The 14602-nt window shown below is 40.2% G+C and overlaps 2 protein-coding genes across 6 annotated transcripts in view; one reads left to right on the top strand and one right to left on the bottom strand.

The window, feature by feature from the left end:
- Positions 1-584: 584 nt before the first annotated feature.
- Positions 585-6048, top strand: LOC108241833. Its single transcript, XM_017426278.3, has 3 exons — positions 585-730; positions 1819-2350; positions 4072-6048. Exons 2-3 carry the CDS (start codon positions 1945-1947, stop codon positions 6009-6011), a joined length of 2346 nt encoding a protein of 781 aa, XP_017281767.1. The 5' UTR covers positions 585-730; positions 1819-1944; the 3' UTR covers positions 6012-6048.
- Positions 6049-8321: 2273 nt separating this feature from the next.
- Positions 8322-14602, bottom strand: part of caprin2 (caprin family member 2) — a 20703-nt gene continuing 14422 nt past the window's right edge. For 4 of the 5 annotated variants that reach the window (XM_017426296.3, XM_017426298.3, XM_017426299.3 and 1 more), the window contains exons 17-21: positions 13951-14086; positions 13671-13841; positions 11640-11701; positions 10535-10583; positions 8322-9007 (exon numbers count right to left, since the gene is read on the bottom strand). In XM_017426296.3, coding sequence (XP_017281785.1) covers positions 8442-9007; positions 10535-10583; positions 11640-11701; positions 13671-13841; positions 13951-14086 — 984 coding nt within the window. In that variant the 3' untranslated portion in view covers positions 8322-8441. The remainder of the gene's footprint in view (positions 9008-10534; positions 10584-11639; positions 11702-13670; positions 13842-13950; positions 14087-14602) is intronic. The other variant, XM_017426300.3, reaches the window with a different exon arrangement.

The raw sequence follows: 14602 nt of genomic DNA, 5'->3' as shown, positions 1-14602 counted from the left end.
GGCGAAGATCCTGGGTCCTCCAGCAAGACAACGACCCAAAGCACACAGGCCTGGTTGAAAGGGAAAAAATGGACTGTTTTAAAATGGCCAGCAATGAGTCCTGATCTCAATCCAATTGAAAATCTTTGGGTGGAGCTGAAATCTGCCATTGGCGAAAGGAACCCTGCAAATGTACAAGAGCTTGAGCATATTGCAAAAGAAGTGTGGGAGAAAATGCCACCCGAGAAGTGCAAGAAGCTTATAGATGAATATAAGAAACGTTTGGAGGCCGTCATTGCTGCCAAAGGCTGTGCAACCAAATATTAAAGAGGGGTGTCAATATTAGTGCACATGCTGGTTTTCTGTTTTGTCCTTTGGAATTAAAATATTTAAGTTGAAAAGGTAATTGTCTTTGTTAAATTACTTTGGACCTGAAATTGAAAGATTCTGCTGATATAAGTTTTGAACATTTCCATTTATTTCTGAAGATATTCACTCAGCTATGCAAATCATGAAGGGGTGCCAATAATGTTGAGCAGGACTGTACCATTACTCCATATCAGTAGGTGGCGGTAATGCACACCTTCCGTTGTTTGCAACCGCCATAAAACACCACAGAAGAAGAAGAAGTAAAATCCAGGAGACGGCAGTAGTGTAACATTGACGAATGCAAGCTGCCATTAAAAGTAATGAAGAAGAAAACTCGCCAGTGGTGGAGTTGTTCGGAGTACTAGTTGAAGTTCGTTTATCGGTAAGTAATTTGTTAAACGCGTACAGACTTTGTTGTATTCCTAAAACAACAGTGAGGAAGTGTTTGCTACATCACGGTTGTTGTTCTGCACCCGAACTTATTCAGGCAAAATGGCGCTCCTGATACAGGACGGCCCCTCATTGTTTTAGTTGTTTGTTTTTTTTTATAATAACGTGACATTTGCACCTGTCGTTCCACATGTGTGCCGCGTGCCACTCCCACAGCACGCGAAAGTGAAACTGCTTTGACCGCGGTCAGTCCTGGGTGCAGCAGCATCATGGAGGTTGTTATAGTGATAAACAAAACAGCGTTCCGCTTCCGTCCTGCATCAAACCTGCTAGAATACATTGAGACAGCTTAAAAAGAAACCGAAAGAGCGATATCGCTAAACACCGATGATCGGGGACACCGCAAATCAAACCACTAAAGTTGAGATACACCAGTAGGACCACAGGCGGCGATAGGCGAGTGTTTTGGCAGCCATCTTGGAAAGAGCTACTTTTTTTTTTGCTTTATAGTTCAGGTAGTGCTGATCACTGAACATTTAATAAACATTATTATTAAACACAACATTAAGAACTACTGAAACCCCAGAGGAGATTTAATTGAAAAAAAGAGAATATTTTATCTTTGTTCACTAAGTGCCATCAGCGGACATCTGGAGGAGGTTCTGTTGGTTTTGGAGTTAGAAGATAGAACCGACTCCTCCACTCTGAACCTGCTGCTGAATACTGTTTACATGTGGAAGCAGCACATTACTAGGGCTGGGTCTTAATCAACATCTTTCGATACCTGCATGTTCAGCCACACTGACCGGGACTGGGAACTCTTTAACTTTAACTGAATTCTTTACATTCCGGTTTATCTATTGTTTCTATTATATGTATATATTTTGCACTGTCTTCGGGAGTTGCTATTTTTAAATTTAGTTGTGCTTTTTTTGTACAATGACAATAAAGGAATTCTATTTTTGTGATATTTTAAAGTGGGCCCTTAGAAGGGTTTTTTTTTAATTGCATGGAAAAAGAAATCTATGTGTATGTATGTAAGTAGTCATCCACTAAATGTTTTCTTTTTTTTCTCCCCAGTTCTAAGAATTGCTTCATTAAAGTACCCACTGCAAAGACTGAGTGGACAACAGTGTTGGACCTGCATCAATGTTTTGTCCAGTACATGGGAAACAAACAGAAGTGGGATATTTGAGATAACTACTGATGGCCCAGCTTGGAGGAGCTCATCGCACCACCTCTCAGGACATGGTTTCATCATCTTCTCCGAGTTGTCAGTTATCCATGGACAAAGTGTTTGCAGACGGAGGTGCCAAGCTGCTTACAAATGATGAGATATGTCACTTAATTGCTGAAAAGATTGCAAAGTTTAGGTCAGGCTCATCTAATGAATGCAGTCTGTCCTACAAGTGGTTCTCAGGCTCACTTTTCCCGACTGACTGCAATGTCCCATCGTCCAGCAGTGATGATGTCCCCAAAAGCTGTAGGTCATTCAAAGATGGCGTGTACAAGCCGAAGCTTAACTCTGCTGGGATTCAACAGTGCACCCCCAAAGCTGCTCAGCCACCCGAGGACCATTTGGAGATCATCAAAGCGGAGTCAAAAGAAAAAGGTGATCTGCTAAAATCATATATTATATGTATTTTATGAAGGTCAGAGAGTGGTGGGTGGAGTCAGACACCTATTTGGTTCCTATTTGAATGTCACACCTGAACATTCTGAATTCTGTCACCACGGCAACGCAGCACACCTTTTCAGTACTTGATGATGTCACAACTTGGCTGAACTCTTCAGTTCATCCTAGAGCTTTAATTCATTGTGTGAACGCTTTTAAGCACGAGTTTAAAAAAAGGCGAAAACTTCTCGAGTCGCCCTCTCGTGCTGCGTTGCCGTGGTGACAGAATTCAGAATGTTCAGGTGTGACATCACGGAGCCTGTGTGGGTTTCTGTGTGTGTATTTTCAGCTCGTGTTCAACATGTACGCTTTGTTCAGAGGTTTTATTGGTTTGTTCTGCTGTTTTAAGAGTTTTTTCTCAAGTTTTATGTGTTTGTTTTGCTGTTTTTAGGTTCTGTTCTGCTTGTTGGCATGTTTTCAAGGGTCTTTCAGCTATTTTTCAGGTTTTAAGCATTGTTCTGCTGGTTTAAGAGTGTGTTCCGCCGTTTTTAAGGCTTTTTAGCTATTTTTATTGATTGTTGTGCTATTTTAATGGCTTTTCAGGTGTTTTTTTTAGTTTGTTCTGCTGTTTTAAGACTTTTTAGCTATTTTTATGATGGTGATGAGATTTCAAACATTTAGTTCTCAGACGTTCCTGAGCATTGCATTTGGGGCTACAACAAATAGTTTACTTTCCAGTTGAAGTTATTTGGACATCCAAGCTTTAAAAACATTCGGACAGTTGACCACAGAGAATGGTTGGAGTTTTGTTGATGGTTTATTGCAGGGCTGTCAAACTCTGTTTCACAAAAAGACCAAAATCACAAACTCAGTCCTATCCAAAGGCCACATTCTTGTAATATGTATTGAAAGGAATACATAAATTCACTAGGGATGTCCTGTTGTAGATTTTTTGGCATGATTTATTTCGATTTTTTTTTTTAATGATTAATTTATGTTAAATTACTGTTTTTTTCTTCAATCAGCCAGATGTAGAGGGTGTTTGTGAGAGACATAAAACATTAAAAAAAACTAACATTTTGTTATATTTTAGTTTACTTTGTCCCTGCTATGTAGAATAGTATCACAAGACATTATAATTAACAGAAATGAATAATTTGATGAATTAAAACTCTCATCTTGAGTTTAAATGTCTTGTTTTATCTCCAAAGTGTGGTGCTGGAAAAGTGCTTGACTTTTCCACTGTACGAACCCTGCAGTATTAAAGCGAGCCCTGTAGTTCCCGCCACGAGAAACAGTCAGTCTGCAGATTTTGATCATCATTGTTTTCCAGTGAAAGGTGTTCACGGTTTCATAGTGTTGCGTCTTGATTAATGGCTGTCGTAAAGCATGATGACGGTCAAAAATGGCCATATTGGCAACCAATACCGATATTGAGTGTCTGATCAGGACATCCCTAAAATTCCCACTGGTTTTAGACATAATATTTAACACAAGATGGTGATGAAGTGAAGCTTCAGTGCAATCTGCTGGCTTCCTTAGATGGATAACTTTTATAATGTATGTGGATCTTTTTCGTACAGTCCGCCGAGACGACTTCTGTTGTGTCTTGGCGCTTTATTGGTCATGCTACAGACAAGTGCACATATGGGCAATAAATATTTACAGTAATATTAGAATTAAAAAAACTTATTTTTCCTTTCTCTCTCTCTCTCCAGAGTTTTCACACGTCCAGACAGAAGTTGCTGCCGCTCATGGGACACATGAGGAAAAGACGCCTCTGGTTGGAACCAGTATTTCTGAAGTGACTTGTGAAGAACTGACAGAGACATGCCCTGGTTTAACACTCAACGGCAGCTCGTCACTAGAAGAGCACGAGTCTCATTTAAACGGCAACAAGACTTTGAGTGATGAAGATGATGTTTCTGTGGAACCTGGGATGCAGGAACAGGATCCGGGCATTAACATGGCAGAGATGGACAACGTCCAAGACGTGAATTCTAATAATACTGAAGGGAAAACCAGTGAAGATCAACAACATTGCTATATTTCCTGTAAAGAAAAACCACTCTCCTGCAGTTTAAAAGATCCACAGTATGAAGATGTATCCAGTGATCCAAGTACAGAGCCGTATGAGGATGGAAACCAGTGCATCCAGGATGCTGTGGTGGAGACGCCGTCCCCCCCTGAAGTTTCTGAGCCCACTGCTGGAAACTCCTCCAGGTTTGGGCTTGATGAGCGGTTGGGTTCTAACAAGACCAACTTTTCCTGGGCTGTCTTTGAAGATGAACATGAGTTGGACAATCCGCTGAATGACTCTGATGATGATGATGATGATGAGTGGGAAGTCATACCCATAACAATTTTTAATCTGAAATTCGAAGAGGTAGATGATGGAGAATGCAGCGGTGAAACAAGCTGGAGCTGTGAGGATTCAGGACTCAAGAAGCCCCCTCCAAAACCTGTCCCAGCGTCTGCATTTTCACAAATGGAGGTCTTTGACACCCCTGCTGAGCAAGAACTGGCTGAGAAATTTGGGCAGGTTTGTTTTGTGGTCCCACCATCCGGTAGCAGTCACAAGCGAAAATCCCAAATCCTTCGGAGTAGGAAGGAGTCGTGCACAGAGCCCGAAGATAGCTGTGAAACCGATAATAGTTCTGATTATTCATCCGGTCCAGAAAGCAACTTTTTGACCACGTCCAAACAGTTAACTAAGAACTATTCATCATCTTTGCAAATGAGCGCTGTTGAGGCAAAGAGTTCCAACCAAGACGTTATAATTAACCTTGATTCTGATGAGGAAAGTGGCAAAGACTGTGTGGAAGAGACCAAAGGGGCTGAAGGATGTTCCCTACACAAAGGAGGGAACACTGAGACCCTGACACACTCTTGGGGGACAGAAAAGGATCCACATGTGAACGATGACGATGTAATAGTCATTTTGTCTGACTCGGATGATGACAGTATGGAAATCTGTGATCAGGCCGTGAGCCCTTCTTCACACTCAGTGGACCCAAAAAACCTCAGAGATCTAAAGCGGTCTTCATCAGAACCATCTAAATGGGACCATGATAAACCAGGACCCAGCAGACCCAGTACATCTGGAAAAATCAGCTTCCATGAGTCCAGCAGAGGAGTTCGAGACCTCACAAAAAAGGGAGCGTCGTCGTCAGAAACGGAGGATAGTGACGATGACTTAAATAAGGCAGGAAGCAGTCTTTGTACCAACAGGAAAAAAGTGAAACTTTCCGAGGCGGATGACTCTTTGGGTCCTGGTCCTGTGATCCCTCGCCTGTTCGCTCGCTTGTATCCTGACTCCAGTAAACCTGTTCAGCTCGTAAATGAATCTGGAGTTCAAAGTCGGGATAAAGATTTGTTGACTCCAAACTCCTCCACAAACACCGGCTGCAGTGACTTGTTTAGGAATAAACATTCAACCAAAGATAAAACCGGAAAACGTGCCCCCAAATCCAGTCTTCCAAACAACAGTCCCCCAACGCCGTCTCCTTCTGTCCTCCTGAAAACGGCCACGCCGTCCGTGGAACAAACAAACCACGCAAGGAGCAAAGTTTTCAGTGACTGGCGGAGGAAGCACGTCCCGATCAGGAGAGAGAGAAAAGCCGCTAAGAGGAAAAAGTACTCGAGACACACCCTGTAATTCAGTCAAACAGAAATAAATACAATGCTTGGCTGTACTACAAGTTGAACATTCTGTTATTTGGAAGAGGCTGTCCAATCGGTTTACACAAGTATTTTTTTCTGCTGTAGTTGAGTTGCAAACTGTGAGTGCGTTCAAGTTTTGGAGCACGTTTCTCACGTTTGCTGGAAGTCCAACGAGTTGAGCGAAGTTGATGAAGGACTCATGTTTTATTTGACAGTCAGTTAAAAACACCTGTACACTTATAACTGTAATATATAAAGAAATCCTCCTCTGTGATTCTGAAAACTGTCTTTCAGCTCATCAGAGCAGCGAAACCGTTAAGCTCAGTTCGTAGTCCAGCCCTGATCGGGCATTAGAACCTGACAGAAGTTCTGCTGTTTTTATAAATCATTTCCATGTCATCTTATGTCTCTGTTGTAACTTACATATGACCAGGCTTTTTATTTAATTTAAGAGCTTGTTGACATAAAAAAAAATCCTCGTCTTTTTATGCACCGCAGGAGAGGCACCCCCTGCTGCCAAAGAGTAACTTTTATTTTTTACACAACTACTTTTACTTGAGTTTGTTATTTTGTAACTCTCCATATCTTTACCAGCTACCTCCAGATTTAATGTTGTTTGACTACTGTCCAAACTTTTTATACATTTCATTTTCTAACTCAAGAACCCAAAGTTGTAAAGAGAGTCAGATGTTGAAGCTGTCTACATTTTTTCAGTTTTTTAAAATATAGTTGGTGTAATTGCAGTTTTGTTGTATTTTAAATTGATTTCAAAATGTCATTACTGTCTGCCTTATTTTCTGGTTGTTAGTAAAACATGAGACATGAATAAGAAAGGTGTAGCAGGTGACATGCTATCTGTTTTAACATCAGACTTTAAGTTAAGGTCGTTTTATGAGTATTAAGCATTAGTTGTTTTGGTCAAAGATTCTGCAATAAGGCACACAAACGGGTGTGTTTGAGTTTGAGCAGATGCTAAATGAGGTATTTAATCCGAGAAACATCCAGGAAGACAGAAGATAACCCTACTGACTTCAGCTAAGGACATATTAACTAGTCCTAATATGAGCAGCAATTATTATTATTATTATTATTATGCACGTTATATTTGAAGAAATATAAATATAAACATTGTTGTGATTATCAAACTTTCCTAAGCATTTAATATGAAAAGTTAACATTAAACTGTTTTATGTATATTTTATGTTTCATATTTATTATTTCATCCATGTTTTCAATGGTGAAAATATATGTGGCAGCTTTTAGATGTATAAAATTAATTTATTACAAAAATATGGTCACCCAGCACACTAAAGTTCAGTAAACAGGCCAAATGAAGTGTGCACTAACAGACCAGTGCACTTTTTGTTTTTAAGTTCCTTTTCTGACAGCCAATGGGCTGACAGGGGCCTTTTCATTTAAGGGAGTAGCACGAGTATGACAGTCGTTTCAATTATGGTTCTCTAAAAGTTTCAGAAATAAGAAATCAAAGCCTTATTTCTAAAGGACATTAAGATGGTTCCTTATGTTGTTTCAAACTGGGGAAAGTTCTTCGACAACATCAGCTGGAAGGTTCTCTGGCTCCTTTTATAATCGATATTTACTAACTAATAAAAGGTAAATTAATTCATAACATTTCTCCTGCTAAAGTCTATACCCAAAACCATTTAAAAGGAATATTGATGTTAACTGCAGCTTTTGTTATGATCACCTGGAAACATCTGTCCATCTGTTTTGGAACAGATCCTTCCGGCATCAAATTTGTAACTTTAATTCAAAACCAATTGCTGAAGACTTTCTTTTATTTTGGAGGAATTTTCTGTTTGCAGACAACTTCACAGATCTACAAAAGAAGCCTGATAAGATGTGTATAAGTGATCTGATTACTGGCCAAATTTTAAATACATAAATTCAGAGACACTAAACATTTAACTTTTAAAAATAAATTCAGTGCATTCAATCTTCTGAAAACCAAAAAGCAATTAAAACAAACTTGTATCAGGTTCAGCTTCATGTAATCCGTTATCGCTCCCTAGCATTTCAACAGACAATCTTGCTTTGCAAAAAATCGAAAAAAAAATTTAGATGCATTTTGTCAATCATCAATAATTGTAATTTTTGTGGCCATTGCATGTTAATTAGGATCCTATCGTCTTATGTGAACGGTTTCTGTTCTGAATTATTTGTTCAAAATAAAGTTCACACACAAAAAAGGCAGCCCACATGAAAACGATGGTGCAGTTTAAAGGATTCTTTCACTCTACAACCCAATTAAAAAAATTAAAGGAAGGACACAGGAAGCCCAAACTTGACTGCTCATCTTTAATTCAAGCACAAGGAAACACTTCCATTGCTCTAAAGTATTAGTGCTACATTTTGGTTTGAAGTGTACACCACCACACCCACCACCGTTCGGACCTTCAGCAGATCAGTCCTGGTACAGCAGGAAGCCAGAGAAGGTGCTGTACTTCCAAGTGCTGCCATAGATGGCGCCTCGATGCAGCCGGAGCCACACGTGGTCTCCCTGGAACAGGGGCAGGATTGCTTGATTGCTGGCCGTCTCGTGATCTGGGGCTCCATCGTTGGCGTACGCCGACACCATCACCTCCTCGTTGCACATGAGGTTAACATAGAGGGGAATGTTTACAGCAAGCTTCAAAATGTGGAAGGTGAAAATGTAGGTCCCGTTGACCGGACAGGTGAAGCGGCCGATGTGGGTGTCGTACATCTCCCCGAGGTTGCAGTGGAGCTGGTCGAACACGATCGGCTGGTCGAGGTTGCCAGGCGCAAAATTGGCAGTGCGAGAGGCGGTGAAGGCCACTCGTAGTGGCTGGTAGAGATGCATGGGGAGTAAGGCAGAAGGGGAATGGTTGCGTGGAGTTGCTGGAACCTCCACAGCAGATACAGATATGGAATCTCTGTGAGCCGAGTCCATAATAGCAAAGGTTCCCTGCAAGTGTGGGAGGCTGGCTTGAGACGAAACGCTCCAGGCATCTAATGAGCAGAGAAAACAGTCCATCAACGCATATCCTCAAAGAATCAACAGGTTACTATATTCACATGACTTGTGTTTGAATTAGAGGTGCTGTTTAAATTAGGTTTAAGGGACTCGTTTAAAAGACATGTAAGCTTTAAGTACTAAAATAACATTCAAGTAAAAGTACACTGTTGAAATTTTACTCAAGTACCAAGGTTACCGTGTCAAAAAATTTACTTAAGTCATTAAAATTTACTTTGAGGAAGTTACTTAGTTACTTTTTACACTTTCAGTGCACAAAGGACAAAAACTAAAATTTTCCCTCTAAAACGAGCTCTTAAATTAAATAAAACCTTCAGAATTTACCATGCAATTCCAAAATAAATCATATTGGCATGATATTTATAGTCTCCTGCCAGGAACTAAGGACGTCTTATTGGCAGAGATTGTAGTTGCCATTCTGGTGCTTCTCTTGTGTAGTGCTCCCAACCATCAAAGTGACTACTGGTGCAGCATTTCATTACCAGATGCAAGCTAAACTCAGTTATTAGATGATTATCATTTTCATCAATATCTTTTAGCTCAACTAGATTTCCAAATTCTTGATGTTAGTCAGTCAGCTGCTTCACATTCTGCACATTCAATGGCGGTTTGCTCAAATCCAAACGCACTGTAATCCACCTCATTTATTTCCAGCAAAGGCTCCAAGTTTGACTGCAGCTCAGCTGTTTTATTGCTCAGCAAAAGTCTGGGCTTTTTTTATTTCAAGTTAGTCAAAAATTTTAGTGAAAATGTAATCCTTTTTTAAAAAGAAAAATGGACAAGATACAATTATTTTAAGATAAAAGTTTTAAAAAATGAATACATAAAATTGCATAAGTCAGTTTATCATAATGTAGGCAGCTGCATTAAAAACAAGGGTGAAAAAGACAAATATCTATATCTAAATTATATTTTAAGTTAGAAATATATACTTAAATTAATATCAAACAGGGTTTTGCTCTGTGCTTTTTAATCACATAGTTTATAAAGACAAAAAACTGTGGTCTGCTTTATTTGGCAAAACATTTTCTCAATCTGTGCTTATTCACTATTATTTACGGCTGCATTATTGTTTGTTGTTAAATACTGACAATTATTGTCTGCAGTGAGCTCTCGCTCCACGCCTCATCAGGAAAATAAGTCGTTCAAAGACATTTTCTTGCAGGTTTAAGCTTTCAAATAGCCTATAATGGTTTGTGACAAAGGCATGTTAGAAATTGACCACATGTCTATTCTCAATGTTAAAAGGCTGTTTGTCCCCAATTAAAAAGACATGCTTGGGGACAGGAGCAAGAATATACAATATTGGACTGACGGGAGCTCGGGGAAACTTTTAGCTAATTGCACTTATGAATGAATACTATATACACTATGTACTTAATGATTTGCAAAATTATGTTTAATCTTAAATGCACGGCAAATATGTGCAGTAAAAACTGAAAAAAGTAAATTAAAACTTAACATATTTAAGTTAATTTGCAAACATTTTATTTTGTACTTGCCACTAGAGTTGGGAGTCTCTCCTCCTCGTCTGTGTTGGTATCCTAACTCCTTAAAAAAACAACAACAAAGCATGTTAGGCCACTTAATGTTTAATTCTCTACTGTACTCAAACCTGGTTACTACAATGAAGTTTTAACACAGGCTGTTCAGATCTGTCATTTTCAAAACAGATTTTTCCTATCTGACCACAGCTTATTGGAAAAAATAGCAAAACAGTAGCTAAAAACTAAGTATCAGGGTAAAAAAATAGAAGCTTTCAGTTCTCAGACTCCTCTCTGGTGGAACCAACTTCCAGTTTCTGTCCATGAGGCTGACACCCTGTCTACTTTAAAGACCAGGATTTAAAAGGAAAAAAAAAAGTCTTAAGCCTATAGTTATTATATAATCCTATACATAAATCTTAAATTAGGTGTAGTTGGGTTTCCTGAGCTATCCTTTAGTTATGCCGCTAAAGGCTTAGACTGCTGGAGGACAAACTGACCACATTTCCTCACTCTGCTGCTGTCTTTACCTGCTCTACTCTCCATGTTTATATTTGTAATTAATTCTATAAATAGCATGCGTTTTTCTTCATCTTTCTTCCATTAAAAACTCCACCTGGACCAGTCATTCTGTGTTCGCCTGTCTCTCTTTCCTGTCCTCTCAAACCTCAGCCAGTCGAAGCAGGAAGCTGCTCATCCTGAGCCTGGTTCTGCTGGAGGTTTCTTCCTGTTAAAAGGGAGTTTTTCCTTTCCACTGTTGCAACGTTCTGCTCAGGATAGGAGACTGCAACAAAGTGAAGATCCAACACTATCTGCTAGTGTCCTTAGACAAGTTACTGATTTGATTGTATAATGTATGTGAATCTTTTTGTACAGAGTCCTGAAGCAACTTTTGTTGTGACTTTGTGTTACATAAATAAATTGAGCCGAATTAACATTTTGCTGAGTGATTGTCTGAGATCAATTTTTTAAAGTTGTCAGACTGAATTTAACACCAGTGCTTCTAGATGTGCATCTTGATTTGAATCTGGGAACTACACACACCACTGAGTCTTTTAGCATCAACTTATAATAGAGATCTAAACAGAACCTTTATCACTAATGTCAGTAGACTGAAACTCACTCTGGCAGCGTAGAGGAATTGACCAGGGTCCCTGAGGTGAGCCTGGGGGCTGTAGGACCCACCTGGTTTGGGAATGGTGCAAGAACAAGATATCAGTTTCACACAAAGCTTTTGGAAGACTTTATGCTTTTTCCACACATTAGTCTGAACAATCTTAAGTGGTTTGATCCTTGTAGACGTTTCACCTCTCATCTAAAAAGCTTTGGTTCCGATTGTGGGTTGGAGTTCTAGCCTTAGTCGTTATAATGATCACAGTATCAGGATCGTTGGGTCACAGGAGCCACTGACCCACTCCTACATCCTGGGAATCGTTTGGGTTGTTGACACTAGTTGAATGATTCCTAATGAGGCCAACATGTTTCAAGGTATGAATCAAGGTAACTGCCTGGAGAGACAAATCAAGGTTGACCTAAAGGTGTTAGAACAGTGGAACCTCCTCAGTTTAGTGTTTATTCGTGTTTAAGATGACTTCTTTCACTCCTCTGTCAAACCATTGTCTTCCCTGTCTACAATCTGCACATTACTGTCCTCAGTATCCCTTCACCTTGAGATGTAGATGAACTGTTGAGTCTTGACCTTGTTTTTCCTTTTCTCCTTCCTTCCTTCCTTCCTTCCTTCCTTCATCCTTCATTTGAGTTGAGTGTTTTCTTGATTTCCTGGATGCTTTAATATAAGCCCAGTAAGGGGATCCACAGGTTCGGAGTCCTTCATTTCTGTCTTTGTGGTTCAGCTTGATGATAACTGACAGTTTGTGCTCCAGTGGGTGGTGAATCAAAAAGCAGATTTTGATCTGTGTGTAGGGTTCCTGTAGACTTTGAGAAGGTGAAACCCTCAACACTAATGTGTACCAAACAGTCCAAGAAAGGTAACTTATGTTTGGCATCCTTCCTGGTAAGGTTGGGCGATATGTAAAATTTTTTCCAACCGATACTTGTCAGTCCAACAAATGATTTTTTAATAATTTTATATTTGTCGTTTCACGCGTAAGGCCCCCACATACTCGGGTGTACTGTGCGTACTCCGTGAGCCATGCGGACTCTAGGCGGACTGTCCGCTGACGGCTGAGACTTCATACTCGAGCGTACAGATTGCCTAAAATTCTCCCATGACAAATTTCAGTCATGGCATCACCAGACGAGGAGGAAGAGATCGCTTGCCTCTTAGCTTTAAAACAAAAGAAAAGAAGATGCCTTTAGCACCGTTTCTTCCCCACCAGGGCAGCCACCGCACACCTGCCAGTGCTGCACAGAGAGCGCCAGTCATGCTGGACGATAGTCATCCAATCGCTCAACCTTACTTCCTGGTTATCTTGATGTTGTTGTCCTCTGAGTTGATCTGTTCAGTAAAAATGTCCACTTCTTTGTTTTGGATTCTGACCCAGGTATCGTCCACATATCTGAACCAGTGTCTTTGTGTTGTTCCTCGCAGGAGTTCAGGGCTCTTATTTTCCTTCCCAACTTCCCCAGTTTTACCCATTGTGGCCAACACTACATGAAGGATCTCATGGCACATCCATACTTCTGCCTGTAAAACTTGTCACTGTATTTGAAATGTGTAGTGAAGAGACAGAAGTCCAGCAGGGTGCAGATCTGGTGAAGTTGGTCCTGTGATGTAGCTGCTCGTCTTATTAGAGATGTTTCCTGAAAGTTTCCACTGCATCCAAAATGGGTCTGCAGGTGAAAAGTGATGCAACATCAAAAATTCTAGCATTTACCCTGGAAACAGCTTCAGTTGTGTGACATCTGAAGTTCTGTGGGTACAGTGGGGCGTTTCCTGCTGCTGATGGGTCTGAGCGGTGTTCCACAATCAGAACTAAAGAAGTCTTTTGGATGAGGTGGAAATCTTCAAAAATTAAGAGAAGCAGCCTAGTTTTTCTATAGAACCACTTAGAACTGTCACGTCCTGGATGAATGTTCAGACTAAATGTTGGTAAAGATTCACAAATACCAAGAAAATGACAAATAATAAGAAGCAGGAAACAAAGAGGTGACAAAAAACCTGGAAGAGTAAAACAAAATTGAGGTTCTATACCTTGGCGCCACCAAGAGGAGTGAAAGGTTTGTGCCAGTCCCTTGCCACCACGTGCCATACCTCTAACAGATCCTCTGGTGTAGTGGGACTGACCTGGTCGACGTAGACCTAAACCAGACTGGCCAGGGGACAGGAAGATCTGGCCACCATTACGAACTGTGTTGTTGTTCTCTAATATAATCAGTTACATTACAATCAAGTGGCAAAAAAAGAAAAAAAAAACAAATTAAAAACAAATTAACTCCACCTTCACAGGCTGCTTGATCAAGTCTTTACATACCTAGTGGGGACTCGTCATCTGGGGGAGCAAACTCTGGTGGTGTTTGGGTGCTGGCAGTGCTGTAACTGGGCCCAGAAAAAACTGCAGTGTTGGGTTTGTAGAGCAGTTTCCCATTCTGGGATAATGCAGTAGTCACCTTGAAAACCCACAGAAAGCAGGAAATTACAGTAAAAAAATAAGTAGTAAGGCCACTCAAAACATTTAAGTAATGATACCATCATAACTGCGCAAGTTTATTGGTTTTATGAGTTAACAAAACATTCTGGCAAGAAGGAATTATTCGTAAGGATTTGGATGCATGAGATTGTCCTCTGATAGGAAGGAACTCATCTCAAGAAGCTTTGAAACAACATGAAACAAGAGCTTGGAGTGACTGATGGATGCAGACTCATCACAATAAAAGCCCCTTCAAGTTCACACATGTGCAAAGGGAAAAAGAAATTCTAAAAATGCAATTGTTGTTGTTTTATTATTGTTCTACTCCTAAATGGTTAGAGTCTGGGTAGAGTTAAGGTTTTAATACACAAAAAACTTTGGACAAGAGTTTCTTGTGACTGCAAGTAAAGATCACATGTTCCTCCACAACTGGATGAAGGGACAAATGGATCCAAGAAGGGGATGGATGGACAGATGGTTGGATGGATGGACAGAT

Source organism: Kryptolebias marmoratus, linkage group LG1 (genome assembly GCF_001649575.2).
Source record: "Kryptolebias marmoratus isolate JLee-2015 linkage group LG1, ASM164957v2, whole genome shotgun sequence".
Lineage (NCBI taxonomy): Eukaryota > Metazoa > Chordata > Actinopteri > Cyprinodontiformes > Rivulidae > Kryptolebias > Kryptolebias marmoratus.
Note: the sequence above shows the minus strand (reverse complement) of the source record. Positions and strands in the feature narration are given on the sequence as shown.